Source organism: Zootoca vivipara, chromosome 8, assembly GCF_963506605.1.
Source record: "Zootoca vivipara chromosome 8, rZooViv1.1, whole genome shotgun sequence".
In the NCBI taxonomy this organism is placed as follows: domain Eukaryota; kingdom Metazoa; phylum Chordata; class Lepidosauria; order Squamata; family Lacertidae; genus Zootoca; species Zootoca vivipara.
The window spans coordinates 37596036-37613496 of NC_083283.1; the positions used below are offsets into that span (position 1 = coordinate 37596036).

General features: G+C 41.4%; 1 protein-coding gene across 2 annotated transcripts; it reads left to right on the forward strand.

The window, feature by feature from the left end:
• The first annotated feature begins 3237 nt into the window (after window positions 1-3237).
• On the forward strand, window positions 3238-15811 carry LOC118090251 (transmembrane protein 68). 2 transcript variants are annotated; one of them, XM_060277822.1, is made up of 7 exons: window positions 3238-3389; window positions 4680-5054; window positions 6526-6690; window positions 9225-9415; window positions 13800-13860; window positions 14344-14483; window positions 15615-15811. In XM_060277822.1, the coding sequence occupies exons 2-7, from the start codon at window positions 4775-4777 to the stop codon at window positions 15717-15719; spliced, it is 942 nt and encodes a 313-aa protein (XP_060133805.1). In that variant the 5' UTR covers window positions 3238-3389; window positions 4680-4774; the 3' UTR covers window positions 15720-15811. The 2 variants fall into 2 exon arrangements, with proteins under 2 accessions (XP_060133805.1, XP_060133806.1); XM_060277823.1 differs by having other exon boundaries at window positions 3284-3389; window positions 4902-5054.
• The last annotated feature ends 1650 nt before the right edge of the window (window positions 15812-17461 follow it).

Consider the following 17461-nt stretch of genomic DNA (forward strand, 5'->3'; position numbering starts at 1 on the left):
TTACCCCATGGTGTCACATAATCTTGGTGAGATGCCTCCATCAGCAATCTAGCCACCCTATTCTATGCCTGCTGGTATTTCTTTATCAGGCCCAAGGGCAGTTCCACATCGATCACATTACAGAGAGCATTATTGGCTGCTCACTCTCCACGTTAGAACAAATCTATACCACCAGGTGACATAGAAAAGCACTAGACATATCAAGAGATCCATCACACCCTGGTCACCGTTTCTTCGAGCTCCTGCCGTTGGGATGGAGATATAGAACAAAGCAAGCAAGAACGAGCCGTCTCAGGAACAGTTTCTTCTCTAGAGAGATTTTGGCCTGAAATGGAAATTCTGGACTTTAAAGTCATCTTGTTTTATTTGTTATATTGTATCGTATTGCACTGTTTTAATTAAGGTTTTGTATTATTTTGGATTATGTGGAATGCTTTATCTGAGTGGATGTGGTAACCGAGTAATTTTGTTGTTGCCGCTTTAAAAATAAGTAAAAGCCGATTTTCTCGCTGGGAGGGAGAGACCGGGAAAGACAGCCTGCTCTTCTGTGAGGTTACAAAGAGACTGGATTGCTTGACAGATATATTGTCTCCTACCTAGATTGAATGGAGACTCTGTAGCACTCTGAATTCCTGAACAAAAGTATTGATAGACTGGCAACATATTGAGTTCTTCTTTGTCAATTTGGTGTATTTAGAAATAAGACTTTTCCTTGCTTCTAAGACTGTTTGCCTATGTGCTATTGGGAAGTCCTAGCAGCTGCAGCAGTGCAGATGGTGCTGAGAAAATAGTGACCTTGACATTCCAATCCTGCAAAGCAGTTATGTTGTGACTGGGATTGAGGTTTGCCACCAGAGGAAAAAAACATTTAGCTTGCCGTTAATATTTGGAACTGGCGTACCCTTGTTTGTTATGGCAGGGGAAGGCTCAGGTGGTGCAAAGACAAGAAGGAAACTGTCGGTCTTCCCAACTTTTGAAGATGAGGTGCTTAAGATGTTAAATACTCTCAAAGAGGGACAGGATAAATTATAGGAGACGCCAGATAAACATACAGAAGAATTTAAAGATTTAAAAAAGGAAATTGGAACGCTGACACAAGAGGTTCAGCAGGTGAAGACAGATGTGGCTGGAATAGAGACTAGAGTGACGCATTTGGAGAACGTGGGGGTACAGGATTTGGAAAGTCAGCACTATCAAACACAGGTTCAAATCGCGTTTTTACAGATGCGGGAGCGGCAGATGAATTTGAGAATACGTGGTTTTCCGGAAATAGAGAAAGAAGATTTGAAAGCAACTTTGATCCAGGAGTTCATGACAGCTTGGGAATTGACAAAAGAAGAATTGGATGCTATAATTGTGAAGGCCTATAGATTTGGAGCGAAATCAAAGAAGAAAGACTCAAAATTCATAAGTGATTGTATGGTGGTGTTCCAGACGAAAGCACAAAGAGAAAAAAAATTGGGCTTACACTATCAGAAGAATTTGAAAGTAAAAGGCAAGCATATCATTCTTTTTAAAGATACTCCGAAATTTTTTTTGAGCCTGAGGGAAAGATATACAGATTTGACGACTCTTCTGAGGAAGAAAGGAATATTCTTCCGGTGGGAATACCCGGAAGGGCTCTTTTTCAAATATCAACAGAAGAAGATTTGGATTAAATCAGTGGATGACAAGATAAGATTCCTGGAAAAAAACACGAAGGATTTTGAAGTGGAAACGGGAGCAGGAGCAGCACCACAAACAACATCACCACCTTTTTTTGACTTGAAACTGCTAGGAGCCGAACCAGAGATCACAGTTTGACAGCCGGGTCAGCTCAGCAACAAATGGAACCTGTTGGGGACTCGCTTTTGAACTCTATAGGAACCTTCGATGTCCTGGCCATCACGAAGATGCAACACTAGGATTCAATATTGTAAACAGAATACAGTGGAACCTCGGTTTATGAACACCTCGGTTTACGAATTTTCGGTTTACGAACGCTGTGGACCCAGCGTTCACTTTCACTTTCCATTACTTTCAATGGGAAAGTTCGCTTCAGTTTATGAACGCTTCAGTTTAAGTACTCCACGGACCGTCTGGAACAGATTAATCCATTTCCCATTATTTTCAATGGTAAAGTTCGCTTCAGTTTATGAACGCTTCAGTTTATGAACAGACTTCCAGAACCAATTGTGTTCATAAACCGAGGTACCACTGTACAGTGGTACCTCTACTTACGAATTTAATGCGTTCTGAACACACATTTCTAAGTCGAAACCCATAGGAATGCATTGGGAGAAAAAATTCGTAAGTAGAAGCAACCCTATCTAAAAATTCGTAAGTAGAAAAAATCTTATCTAAACCGCATCCAAGATGGCGGACAGAGCTCCATTCATAAGTAGAAACATTCGTAAGTAGAGTTATACGTAAGTAGAGGTACCACTGTATGTTATTAAGGTTTATATATTGCAAGGTGATCCTATTGCATACATATCTTGTACTTTACTGGAAAGGGGAGAAGCTACCAGGAAAGGGAGGTAACACACTTGTCACAATACCTACTTTTACTCCTTAGTCAATAACTGGTTTTCTGTGACACAGTATGTTATTGTGCAATATGACTGCTATTGTAGATGTGGAATATTAAAAAAAGAAAGAAAATTAGAGCAAACTAATCATGTCAAACAAATTAAACAAGGCAAGGCTATCAAATTATTTCTCCCCTGCTTATCAAACCCCTTAATGCAGGAAAGTACTACTACACTTTCACAACAATAGCTCTCCCCTTAAAAATAGAAAATAGAGTAAAACAGACCACCATATGTGTATGTGATTATTGCTCAGAATTAAATAGACAGGTCCAATGGGAATTAAATAATAATAATAATAACAACAACAATATTTTTATTTATACCCCTCCCTCCCAAGTCAAAACCAGGCTCAGGGCGGCTGACACAGTAAAATTACAATAAGACATAAAAGAAAAGAAAAACAATTAAATAAAATACAGGTTAAGATACAATTTAAGATTTAAAAAATGCAGCCTCATTTTAAAATACCCCAATGAGACAGGTTCAATGGGAAAGCTTTCCCTGATGCAGCACTAGGATTCAATATTGCAAACATAACATGTTATTAAGGTTTCCATATTGCATGATATATTGCATACACATCTTGACCCCATAAATTTAGATTCAATTACAAATGGCAGGTAGCAGGCACCATAAACCTTTCCTCTTTTTCACAATGCTTCGTTTCCTCATACAGAGGGCACTCCCAACCACTACATAAAGGGACATGTCTCCATAGGTGTGGAAATTAGTCTACGAAAATATGGACCAGACAACACTTCTGCTGCTCCCAGAGAGAGGTGACTGAATTAAAGGAAATTTAGGCTTACCAGGAACGTAAGTAAAAGTTTTTGTTCCGCGAATCATAGAGTGTAGAGTTGGAAGGGGCCCCAAGGGTCATCCCCTTCAATTTTAGGGCTGGGCAATATCAGGTTTAGAACATCACAATATACTACCAGCTAAATACCACAATATCTCAATACCTCACTTGATATATCTGCAGCTGCAGAGCGCCTTGCTGGGCTCTTGGAGAATTGACCCTTTCTCACTTTCCTTAATACTTCAGCAGTGCGGTTTGGTGAGATCTTTATAAAAAGTATAAAATCAATCTATAATGAGCAGACGGCCAATATAATTGTAAACAACATATCAGAAAAATGTATGATGTATAAAGGGATGAGGCAAGGTTGCTTAATGTCCCCGCTGTTATTTATATTATTATTAGCAGTAGTGGCTCAAAATATAATAATAAAATCAATGTAATAACAGTGGGCCAGCAAAATTACAAATGAAAAGCCTTTGCAGATGACATCGTATTAACCTTAGAACAACCAAGAATGAGCATACTGGAGGTGATAGAAGAGATACGAAGAATTGTAATATTGGCTGGCTGCAAACAAAATAAAGGGAAAATCAAGATGCTGCTAAAAAATACAATAATCAAACAAAAAAAGACATCGAATCAGAATGTGGGTGGAAAATAGGAAGAGAAAAAAATCTGGGGATTTGGTGAACAATAAAAAATATAACATCTATCAAGACAACTACGTAAAAGCTTGGAAAGAAAGAAAGATTTGGAAATATGGGAGAGAATGAAGCTATCACTGTTTTGGCCATCAAAATGAATGTCCTTCCAAAAATGCTATTTCTATTTCAAAATGTCCAAATTATAAATAATATTTGATGTTTAAAACTGTGGCAGAAAAAGGTATGAAGGTTCATATGGCAGGAAAGGAAGCCCAGAGTAAAATATAAAATTATGATTGATGGAAAAGAGGAGGTTTGCTATGCCAGACCTTCAACTTTACTTTGAGGCATCATGCCTATAATGGATAAAACATGCTATCTTTTCCTGTTTTCAAAAATGCAAAAAACAAAACAAAACAAACAAAAACTTCAGCAGTGGAATGAAACCAGCTTGCTTTACAACAGATAAATGATGGAGTCAAATACTGTATTTGTCATTTGGTAAATCTCCATGATGGACGTTGGAAAAACAATATGGGAACTTGGCAAGTTACAATGGGGAAAACTAGGAAAATATTAAATAGCATGAGATTTTTATGTAATCATGAATGCTTCTGGGATGGCAGATCAAACCGATGTACTGCATTTTCTGTTTTCCAGGTAAACAGTGGGGAAAATAGCATCACAACTGAAGAAAACTTCACTTCATATATTTATTTCATTGGCATAAACTTGGTGCTTCAGATCAGGAAACAATGAGCTGGTTTACTCAAATGCTGCAAAAACTGATTAGTTTTCCTTACTTAGAAGAATACTGGAGCTCAGTGGTTCACCCTTGGTGGTTTCGTAAGCTGCTGGTTTTGCTTTGTTCATTAATAATAGGTATATATTTGGCTGGCTGTGCTTGCTCATTTTGGCTATATGTTTACAAGAAGATGAATAAGGACCAAGAAACTGATTCTTATAGCAAAATTTGGGAAAAGCCAAGGAGATTTATTGCTCATATTGTAGATACATATGGAAAGATATGGCATGGTGAGTAAATGTTTCTTTCATAGCAATAATTCTTTCTTATGAGTCACTAAAATTTCAAAGGACTGAGGATCAGAATTTCAGGCTTGAAGCACTGGAACAATAGTTGCCACAGTGAATCAAGACTGGACCTCTGAACCCACCTCAGAGTCACAGCAGCTTCAAATTCGGGTTGGCTATATAAGGATCAAAACAAAGGCATGGCTCAAAGAACTGGCTCAACTGACAGATAGATTAAGGGGAAATACAAAACAATCATTCACACAAAAATGGGTTATGTTCAAGAAATACCTACAAAAATGTAACAGTGACATAATATCTATCGCAGCGTTTGAATGACCCTTGTGTAAATTATATACTATTAAACAAGGAAATACGGTACAATATGTTATAAGAAAGTACGAGTAAGAGAAAGGTAAGAAGTACATTCACTGTCGTAAATGCAACTTACATCGGGAAATGACGGGAAGTCTGTTTTTATATGATTTAGTTTATTGGAATTTAGTTCATTGGATTTAATATTCTGATATATTTTTGTTTAGTTTAAAATTATAAGAAAAGAGCATGTACTTATAGAAGTGTAAAATAATATCTAATGGTTTAAGTATTTAAGGCTGTACATGTACCAAAGCCTATGTATGGATGTAAATTAACGAATAAAATTAATCAAACCCAAAAAATATCAATGATTAAATAAGACAGATTACAGAAGAAAGGGTCAACTGTTGGCTGCATAAACACCATACATTAAAACCACATTTTAAGTACGCTTCTTCTCCAAAAGAAACCTGGAGAATGTTGTTTACACCTCGCAGAGACACAATTAGCAACTATGTATACACAAACTATGGAATTTGCCAGCACAGAATGTGGTGATGGCCACTAATTTAGATGGACACTGCAAGAAACAGGATGGTCTAATACAGAGGCCTTTGCCCTGATCCACAGGACTCTTTATATGTTCTCAATGCTTCCCACAGGTCTCATGTTACTGTAAGTGTTGAAACTTAAATCAGAAATGCACTACTAAAACCAGGTTTGGGCCATAAGGATGAGACCCTGTAGCTACTTAGGACATGGTCAAGGGTGTGTCTGTCTAGGAAACAGCTTTCTCACTTGGTATGAAGTGATTCAGAGAATGGTCTGAAGATGCCTGAAGTTGGAGCTCTTAGGGATGGGGAGGAAATATACTCCAGGCCCTGGATAGCTCTCATACAAAGCAACACTCTGCACAGAGGGGTGATGATACTACTCTTTAAATAAAAAGACTATCAGGAAAACTTAGTATAACAACATATTAAACCATCACAACAGAGAAAGTCTTGATCCGTGTGGATGACAACCTAGCATCCAGAATGAGCATATAACAGAGCTTTTAACCTGATCTTAAATTTTATTTTATTTTTCTGAACCACACTGATTTCCTCCAATAATGGTTGTGATATTTCTTTGTTGCATTTTGTATTATTTTCAGGTTTCGAACTTACTGGAACGGAAAATCTCCCTAAAGGACCAGGGATTATTATTTATCATCATGCAGTTGCTCCTCTCGGCTATATCTTATTTGTGGCTAGGTATTTCTTAGAGAGGGAGAGAATGTGCTATTCATTAATGCATCGTTTCGGGCATTGGATGCCAGGTAAATTCTTTAAATTTAACTAATGCTTTTTTAAAACATGTAAAATATGACATAAAACAATGCTATAAGCTATGAAACAATGCTATAAAATATAAAACTGTGTATCAGGAAAGCAGGTGAAAAACAACTGACAAACAAAATAGCAGCACAGCAACAGGTGAAATTGTATAGTTAGTGCAGATGAAGGTGTAAGAATAAGAATTATTTATTATTTATTCTCCACCCATCTGGCTGAGTTTCCCTGGCCACTCTGGGCACCTTCCAACAAAAGATTAAAAATTCTTTCTCACCAAGTCTTTACAAGTAAAACAGAATGAATGCAGGATGAATAATTATTTCCAATTAACAACTGAATCAGCAGAATTGGTCTCCATGAAGAAATGCCATGCTTTTCTGTCTACATTCTTCCTTAGAGATCTAAAAACTGAGGGAATCCGGATAATGTGTCATCTGATTCCTATGCTATGACATTGACTACAAGCTCTCATGTAATAATTGCTGCTCACTTTAATGCCAGCATAGGACAAGGCGTAGGGTTTGGGGTCTCTAAGTTGAAGATTTCCTCAAGTACAAAGTGTTTTGTAAAGTTTAGTCATTAGTAAAAATGGGATATTCCTTACTGGAAAGAACAATGCAAAGTATGGGATTCTGCTTGGGAGCATCTTCACTAGCAAACCCCCTGTGCAAAATCCTCTGTATTCAAACACCACTGGGTGGCAGCTGGGACGGGGTGGGAGCTACAGCTAAGGAAAAGGGCAGAAGCCCAAGTGAAGCCCCAAAGACATGTCCGTGGCAAGTCCAACCTATCACCAAAACTGCACACAGATCCCAAAAAACATGGCCCCACCCAAACACATGGCCAATCAAACACTCCCACACCCATCCTTTATGCCCCCATGTGACACTGCAATCAAACACATGAGGCACCCTTGCTGTAGTGTTCATGGCCCTCCACTGCCGCTCCCCCCACATCATCTTCCTCTGCATGTACGCAGCAGCCACACCAGGAAACTATGACATCTCAGAAAGGTTATTGAAGGAAGGAAGGATGGAAGGAAGGAAGGAAGGAAGGAAGGAAGGAAGGAAGGAAGGAAGGAAGGAAGGAAGGAAGGAAGGACAAAGCCCAAAGAGACCCAGTAGCACAGAGTGCTGCTTGGAGTTTTTCCACTGGGTTAATTAATGCAGCATATAATCCCCACCCATATAACTGTGGATCAATCTCTGCTGGTGGAGGCAGTTTTCCATCAGCATAGCCTCCTCTGTGCCATGTGCATATCTCTCTCTCTCTCTCTCTCTCTCTCTCTCTCTCTCTCTCTCTCTCTCTCTCTCTCTCTCTTGCTGCTGCTGGGTTGCGCTGGGTTGGGGCTAGTGGCTCGCGGCAAGCCTCCTCCTCCTCCTCCTCCCGTGTTGCTACTGCTGGATACCGTAGGCAGCGTGCCGGGTCGGTGCCCAGCAGCGCCGCACGGAGTGCCAGATCGAGGAGGTGGCCTGCCGGGTCGGTGCCCAGCAGCGCCGCACGGAGTGCCAGATCGAGGAGGTGGCCTGCCGGGTCGGTGCCCAGCAGCACTGTGCAGAGCACCGAATCGAGGACGCGGCCTGCAGTGTCGGTGCCCAGCAGCGCCATGCAGAGCACCCTGAGCCTCCGGGAGCCAGCAACAGCAACACTCCCAGAAGCTTGGAGCGATCCACGGGGCTCTGCTGGGCACTGACCGGGCAGGCCGCCTCCTTGATCCAGCACAGCGCTGCTGGGCGCTGACTCTGCAGGCCGCCTCCTCGATCTGGCGCTGCACTCGGTGCTGCCGGGCGCCAACCCTGCAGGCTGCCTTCTTGATCTGGTGTTCTGCGTGGCACTGCCGACCCGACAGGGGGCCTCCTTGATTCGGTTTGGCACTGCTGGCCGCCGACTCTGCAGGCCGTCCCCTCGATCCGGAGCTCCATGCGGCGCTGCTGGGCGCCGACCCGGCAGGCCGCCTCCTTGATCTGGCGCTCCGTGCAGAGATGCTGGGCACCGACATGCACACCGCCTCCTCAATCTGGTGCAGCGCTGCTAGGCGCCGACGCTGCAGGCCGCCTCCTCCTCCTGCCGCGGCCGATGTGCTGGGTCCTGTGGCTGCCTGCAGGGCTCAGCGGTCTCGCTCCGCACGGCGCGGAAGTATGGCTTATTTTCGGGGTATGGCTTATATTTCACAAATGCCTAAAAATCCTGCTATGGCTTATTTTATGACATCTTAAAATAGGGGAAACACGGACGGTACTAAATACTTGACTTGAGGAACATGTCTAAAAAGGTGGCCACCTCATTACTCAACCCCACTCAATGTGCTTTCAAAAAAAGAGAGAGAAAACCTACTGTCAGAACATCTCAGCAAAAGAGGAATTAGCATAAAGTTCCCCTCCATGAAATCCTAGTTGAAATGGATTGGCAGAGAACTATGCAATATCTTTGCACTAAACACACTTGTATTGTATCTATGCTATTTCCTAAATAAGTTTCACATAAAATGCATTCTTCTATTTGGGACTCATTTTTTCAGGACTGCAGATGTTTTTTTATGTGATCGGGTTGAAATTTTACAAGCAAGCTGAAATTGTGCAAATTATGAAGAAAGGCCATTTACTGGGCATTTCACCTGGTGGAGCTAGAGAAGCAATGTATAGTCATGATTACTCCTTTATGTGGGGTAAACGCACAGGATTTGCTCGGGCAGCAATGGAGGCGAAAGTGGTGAGTGATCTTTGTGCAATTTGCATTGCCTTCAAAAATATCCTAGATAAGACATAATGCGTTGACATCCTTGATCCAGCATCCGAAATATCTGAGGATGGCAAATATCCTGTGTGGGGGTCAAATGATATCTGGAGTTCCAAGTATTTCCCACCCCTGCTTTAAAATCACCCTTCTGAAATTGGTGACATTTAAAAAGAAAACCTGCATTTTCCTTTTTTTCCTTTTTTTATATTTTTATTTTAAAAATTGTTTTACTTTTTAAAATACTCATTTTATATCCTTAAGATATCAATGAATTCCCTTCTTCTCCTTCCATGGTTCATTATACATATCATAAATCCCTGCATATTTTACAAAAACGATACCATTCAGTATTCCATTATTGAATCCATTGAAACTTATTTAGACTGAATTTATCTTAATGAGTTTTCAGCTTTACACAATTATTTTCCATATATTCAGTAAACGTTTTCCAATCTTTTAGGATTATAATCCTCTCATCATCTATTTCAAAACCTTTCTCGTAATATGTCTGGAGCACTCAGACTTTGATATTTCTAGAATAAAAAGAACCCAACCATCTCCTGGAAATGTTTTCTTCTTAGAATACGGGGATTTAATCCTGAAAGCATGATCAATAGCTTGATGTACCTCCTGCTTTTGAGTCTCAAGCTTATTTGCAAGTGCCTCAGTTATTTTATCCCTTATTGGTTCACCAGATTGCTTAGCAATAAATCTAAATCTTAAAAGCATCTCAATTAATTCAATTAAAGCCAAATTGTCTGCCAATAGTTCCTGAGATGCTATAGCCTCCTGCATCTTTTGCTGTTCCCTCCTTATTTGTACAGATTTCTCCAAATTGCCTGTTTGCTTCTTTTGCTGTTCCCTCATTTGTTTCTTTTCCTCTTTATTCTTTTGAACAGCCTCTTGGAGAGTTTGTACAGTTTTCTCCAAATTGCCTGTTTGCTTGTGTCAGGGCATTGTTGCGGCTACTCTCGAGTAAAGACGCTCCAGTCCGCTCTGTCTTTCAGCATTTTATTGTGCATATAATTTACAGTGCAGAGATATCAGAAAAGATGACTGCCTAGTCCGATTCAGAACCCGGCAATGGCTGCTTGCGGCTCTTCGGCCAGCATAAAACCCTGGGCACCCCAAAGCACCTCCCCCCAACCCTGCGTGTGTGCGCGCCTCAATTTGGGTGCCAGGAAGGGCTGCGTTCCTTCTCCCGTCCTCTGGCTGGAGCATTGCAGAGGCTCCGGCACCTCGCTGCGCTGCCCTTCCCTCTCTGGCCAGCTGGGTCGATGCCTTGGCTCTGACGCGTCTGAGAGCCCTCCCTCCACCCCACTCCATTCCTCATTCCCTCCTCCTGACCCGCTGCTAGTGCTGTCACTAGGCGAAGTGGTGGTCAGGATGACTGGGGGAGGGTCCTTGTAAGGAGTCCCCCTGACAGCTCTCAAGTGGTTTATTTCTGTAGATAATTTCCCAGCCAGTTTAATGTGGCTTTGGAGGTCTTTCCGCATTTCCACCATTGCCTCCACAAGGTCCATATTTGGCTCACCCTCCAGAAGGGGGACCGTCCTTGCTTGGCTAGGTGTCTGTATCGGATTTTTCTCTTGTGAGGCCATTCTTATTTTAATTGTGCCGAGAGAAAAAGGGCTGACAATAATATTTATATTACAAGCAGTACCTTTAGTTAACCACCAGATGCCGAGGGATCCCTATATAACAGCAAGTATTGCTGCTCTTTGTTTTATATATCCTATTGTTTTCTTGGCCTCATAAGTGTTTCTGCAGCCAGTTTCATTTCCAGCTGTACAGTCCTCTCAGTTACCAATAACATAAAATAAATGCCAGAACCACAACTAGGAGGGCAGAAAAAGGGGGTTTCTATTCCAAGTATCGAGGAGAACAAAATAATAGTAATAATAATAAAAAGCAGATCTAGTTTTTATAATTCATAGGTGACATGCTTGGCAAGGGAACAGAAAGCCTGTCAGAAGGGAGGAGCAAGAGGGAAAAACAATCTCAATTAAATTGCACAGGAAACCATTGATTGAGAAAGTGAAGGGGGAGGGGGGAAAGGGGAAATCTAACTTACTAAATTAATAGCAATAAAATTTCCAACATGCCCAACAGCAACAAAGGGAGGTGGTGGGAAATGTTTCAGAATAAAGAAAGTTTTCAAAGATCTTATCCCCCTCCTTTTATTTCCAATGATAGACTTTCTTTGTTTCCTTTTGGGGGGTGCTTGTTGCCTACGAGCTCCCCCCAAACTCCAAAAGGCAGCGGCTGGTTTGCTGAACCTGGCTTTCTTTCTTCCTCAGGGCAAACCAGGAAATCCTTTTTTCTCCCCCCCCTTCAATTCCTGAAAATTGGGAGGACAGCTTCTGAAGTTTCGTCATCTGAGATATATGAATAGATGTGTCAGCAATTATAAAGCCAATTACATTATCATTTATGAGTTGCTTCTCATTATATATTTTTCCAAATTTTTTATTCATTTTATAATAAAACACAGTAAAACAACACACCAAAGACATTGCAACTACCCCCCCCCCAAAAAAAAACCCACAGCAAACACACTAGAAACCAAAAAAGAAAAAAACAGAAAACTTCTAAAGCCAATAAATCATATTTTCCTAAACATTACTATCTGGACTTCCTCGGTCCCACCCTTCTAAACTTCATTTTAAATCATCTTTAGCAATTTTCATGAATAATAACTTAAAATATTCTCAAAATTCTATCCTTTACTATAAATTTCTACCATCATAGCATTAACTCTATATATATATATATATATATATATATATATATATATATATATATATATATATATTCTAAACTATCATGTTTGACCGTACAGCTACCGGTAGTAGCGTAGGAAGATGGGGGGGGGCGCGGCACCCCGTGTGGCGCGATCCCAGGGGTGCCATCGTGGCTGCCCGCCCCATCCACAGAACAAGCACCACGTCCAATGCGGGCAGCGCGACTGCTCTCCGCCCCCGGTGGCAGAGCATGAAGCTCCACCACTGCCTACACCCTATATCCACCTCCTCTGATATCCATAATCCCAATATTTCCATATTTTAAAAATCAAATTTAATTATTCCCATTTTCTAGCATTCCCCCTTCTAATCAGTTCCCACTAAAATTTAACATCTATCCTTTAAAGACAGTAAAACAACATAATATTAATTTCAACCCACTCCCAATCTAGAATATTTTCCAACCCTAAACCCAACTTTTCTCCCCTGCTGCCTCCCAAACAGCTCCAGTTCCCTTTTCATCCAGTCTCTACCAGTAGCAATTTCAATTTCAAATTCCACACTCCATCTCTGATATATTCCTTGCTCTCCCTTCTGGGTGAAAACAGAATCCATTGCTGCTTTTCGACCGATTTTCTTTCCTCCTGATATTCTCCATCTTCATAAATTATTGCTTCATCAACAACACTTAAGTCCTCAGTTTTCTTCATCTCCTCTTTAATCATTGCTCCATTCTGTATTTCTTTTTCCGAGTCCTCAAAGCAGTCTTTAAATTTTTGATTCCCTTCTTTAAATGCTTTCACCACCTCTCTAGTTTCCTGCATCAAGCTGATAAGTGTCTCATAAAAGTCTGGTGTTACATTGACATCTCTCCATATTGAAAGTCACAGAGCGGGGTTTAAAAGAAAGGGAATGTTAAAAACTTGCATTTTCCAACTTGTAAAAACAAAAGTTGAATGTCAATTCCAATCGCCACAATAGCTTCAGAGCCTCCAGCTGAGAAACGAAATTTAACAATCTCCCACTATTGTGATGTCATAATGGCCTCTCACCAATCTGAATAGGGTGCCTCTTTCAGTCTAATTTACATAGCTTTGGAGGGATTTAAATGCAGTTAACCCTTTCCCCCTTACCCTGCCTCTGGGGTAAAGTTTAAAGTTCAATCTTACGAGGTTTAATTATTTCTAAATCGTTTTTCTGGCTTCGGTACACACAATTGACTTCCAATTAACTCAGTGGGTAGAAGCACCTTAAAGACCAACTAAGTTTTTATTTTGGTATGAGCTTTCGTGTGCATGCCCACATCTCAGTTGGTAGAGATCGACTTCTGTTTTTTACCTCTACTGTGGCCAGCTTCTTAAAATTTAATCCAATAAGCAAAGAGTACTCATGGTACAGTCCTTATTTTGCAATTCCAATTAGAATAATTGACAGCTCCTGCCACTCAAGCCTGCAGATTCCAATGCTCTGGAGGGAGTTGCTTCTCGTTATAATCCCAGATGTGAAGAATTCTCCATAGTCCATAACAAAAATAAGGGCAGGATGATTGGGACAAAATAATTATCCAGTCCTCACCTTTCTTTTCATGTTTGTTTCATCTTTTATTCTTTTAGCCCATCATCCCTATTTTTACACAAAACAATTGTGAAACGTACAGGACCATTGGAAAGACAAGTAAGTTAAATACCTTGGTTCATCAAGAGATCTCAGGAAATAAACATTTTAATAATATAGAATGAGATTTTTAAAAGAATATCTATTTACTACTCACAAAAAGAGTTTATTCCATGTACACTTATCTGCAAAAGCTGTGTTGCCTGCCTCAGTACTGAGTGAACATGCCTTTGCTTAGTTTTCTATTAGATTTAACAGAAAGCTATAATCAAAAAATGTGGGAGCAACCCTAACATTGAAGGGGAATTGAACAGGAAACAAACCATATTCTGCAGTCTATTGTACAAAACTGATGAATCTGATTGCAAAGAGCTGAGAAGAGCTGACTGAATATCTTGTACTGTATGTCTTTTCCCAAGCCCACATATATACTTCCTCTTTGGGGTGTCTTTATTGCAATTGCTAAACACTGAGAATGTCAACTAATTTCAAATTTGATATGGTGTCACTTTCCTTCAGAATCTTCTTCCATTTCATACACAGGGCTGACACAATGGCTATATGATAAAACTCGATGTATGTACCTTCCCATTTACGGAGGGTTTCCAGTGAAATTGAGGACATTTATTGGAGAACCTATCCCATATGATCCAAATATAACAGCTGTGGAGCTGGCTGAAAGAGTAAGTTAACTCTAAACTTGGAAGTTTAAAAGCAGAATATTTCTTTTCCTCTTCGTTTTTCTCTCTCTTTCAGCTCTAAATTGTATTGTACATATTGATTTCCTCATTCTATATGATCAGATACAGGGTTCATTATATATACTTTTGTGCATTATGCCCATCACTCAATTTTCCCTCTCCTTAACTTCTTGATACAAATTAAAGGGGACAAACTATGCGGCACAGAGAGAGATCTGCTCATGCAATGGAACTTCTTCTTCCCACTACGTTAGGGTTGACTATACAAAATAAATTATTCTAATTTCTAACTGATGAAAATGTTGGTCAATTGCATAAAAAGTTGTTGAGCTGAGCTTCTTTGGGGCCATTGGTCAACTGCCCTCTTGCGCTTTCTCCAAACTGTCCACATGTGTGAAACAGAGCCCACGCCACAAGGACAGAAGCCGAGCGGCCCCGCCCACACACAGAGGAAGACTTGGGAAGCTGACTCCCAAAGGGAGGGGGCTAAGGGGAGGAGCATGTAGGCTCCTGGTGGCTAATGGGAAGGGGTTGGAACATGGTTTAGTTAGTATGCCTGGTCCTCCCCCAAGCACTTTCTGGTTGTTTTCTTGCTGCTTTTGATTGCCTGTTTAAAGGGGCAGATAAATAATTTCTTTCTGCACGGGGTTATGCCTTTGTTGTCGTGAGGTTCCATCCTTTTATTTTACATTGTAACAACCATGCAAGGTAACTACGGTGTACAAGGCAGCCCAAGGCACATGTCTTTGTTTCTCTGCCATTCTCATACAGTGCTCTTGGTAAACATAAAGAGAGTGGGCTGGATTCTGTGAGAGATGAGCAGTTTCCTAGTGGGGATTCCTCACCCTGGCTGCTCTGGCCCAACCCTCCATATTGAAGAAGCCACCATTGAGGGTTGAGAGACAAGGACTCTCGTGCAACACATCTCAGTATACAAAGTCATTTGCGTGTCCCAGGAAGAAGTTACATATTGTGCTTTTATGGCTGGAATAAATCGGTTGCCTCTGGTTCTGATCCCCTTAGCTTTTTCCTCACAAATATTAATAACTGTGCATAACTATTTTGCAATCTATTCCTATAACACAATGTATTCTTCTGGTTTTCTTTCAACAGGTAAAGACTGCACTTGAAAATCTTCGGGATAAACACCAAAAAAGGCCTGGAAATATATTAAGAGCTCTTTCAGAACGATTTGATAAGCATTACAAAGCTGACTAGTCCATATAAAACAGTTGCAGTGTTTCTGACAAGATGCCTGTAATAGAAAAATTAATAATTATCTTATTAAAGCTAAATTGATATATACAGAATGGTGCTGGATTTTTTATTAATGATCTGGAAGGGACCCTAGCTCAGAAACTCAGCACCTGCTGTGTGTGCAGAAGGTCCTAGGTTTTCGAAGACGTACAAGTGCTTTGCTGCCCTATCCTGCAATACACCCAGAATTCCTCTTTTGGGGGAACTTGCCCCTAGTGGAGGCAGAATCAAAGAGTATAACAGGAAGCCCTATAATGCAAATCCTTTTAAACTTATAGCAAGAGAAGTAGAGAAAGCAAAAATATAGCCAGAATTGGTGAAAAAAGTGACTGATGTAACGAAAACAGCCAACTCTGGCATGTCTGGTGCCTGCCCTGTAGCAGCACTGCCCACCCTGTTGAACAGCCTCTTATCAGATGTCAAATAGATATACAACTACACAACTTTCTCAAGACATCTGAAGGCAACCCTGTATCAGGAAGTTTTTAATTGATGATGTGTGGTTGTGTTTTTTATGTTCTAAACTGCCCACAGTAACTGGAGCAACCAGGCTTTTACACACACACACACACACACACACACACACACACACACACAGAGAGAGAGAGAGAGAGAGAGAGAGAGAGAGAGAGAGAGAGAGAGAGAGACACTCTTCTTTATCTTTTAGCTCCTGAAAGACTCAATTCCCATCTTAGCTGATTTCTTTCTTCCATAGCCTCAATTATGAATACAAGTGTAGGCTGATCAGGATTTAAGAATTTGTTGGGCATTTGTTTTGGAAGATGATGTATGCTTTGTGAACAACGGCCAAGTTTTAGATCCGAAGATCATTGGGTGTGTAATTATAGAGCTGGTAGGTAGATATTCTTTATGACGCCTCACAGTATTATAGTCACTTGCATGGTGCCATGGATGAAGATTGTGACATGGAAATAATAATTTGGTGCGAGTTTTGTCACAGTGTGTTTCTTAGTCTTTAAATGGTTTATACAGTTTTTTAAGATTTATATCCTGCTTTGTGACTAAATTCCTCAAAGTGACTAGGTCCTTTTACTAAAATAATGATGTTAGAATAATGGTTCTGCAGAAATATCTACAGAAAATATCTAAATAAGCAGTCATGGGAAATCAATCACACTTGTTGCAATTCTTATGTGGTATTCATTCAGAAGGGGCTCCCGTCTTGTCACCTTGATAGCATCATCAGGGCAGGTGCCTCCATTTAGGCAAACTAGGCCATCGCTAGGACGCCGAAATGGAAGGGGTGCTGGCCAGCCTGCCTGCCACCACCCACCGCCTGCCTGCTGGTCGCCCGCGCTGCCTCCGCCTCCATGTCCGTTGCTGGAGCCTGGCGGGCGGCTGCTCGTCTCGTCTCTAGATCCTGGAGGCGCTGCACCCCGCGGGGGACCCTGCGCGCAGGCAAGGGCGAGGGGCGGGCGGGCGGGCGAGGGGCATTGTGTCATGGTGGCCGCGGGGTGGGGAGAGCAGCGGTGTCCCGCCTTGCCCGCCGGGGATGCTGCTGCTACCGGGCAGGCAGGCGGGTGACAGGGTGGGCGCCTTGCGTGGGGACAAGATGAGGCAGCACGCCAGGCAGCCTCTCTGCATGGGGAAGGCAGGTGGCCAGGCAGCGCTCCAACCCCAGACGGGAGCCTCTCACTGGCTCTTCGTGCTCCTTGCGCGCCTCCCTGCGTCCGGGCGTCTTC

What these genes read in the sequence shown, in the direction of transcription:
- LOC118090251 (XM_060277822.1), top strand. Translation starts at nt 4,775, where the DNA reads ATGAGCTGGTTTACTCAAATGCTGCAAAAACTGATTAGTTTTCCTTAC. An exon ending in CAGGACCATTGGAAAGACAA is followed by an intron (nt 13,861 to 14,343) that starts GTAAGTTAAATA and finishes TTTCATACACAG; the next exon opens with GGCTGACACAATGGCTATAT. An exon ending in CTGTGGAGCTGGCTGAAAGA is followed by an intron (nt 14,484 to 15,614) that starts GTAAGTTAACTC and finishes TTCTTTCAACAG; the next exon opens with GTAAAGACTGCACTTGAAAA.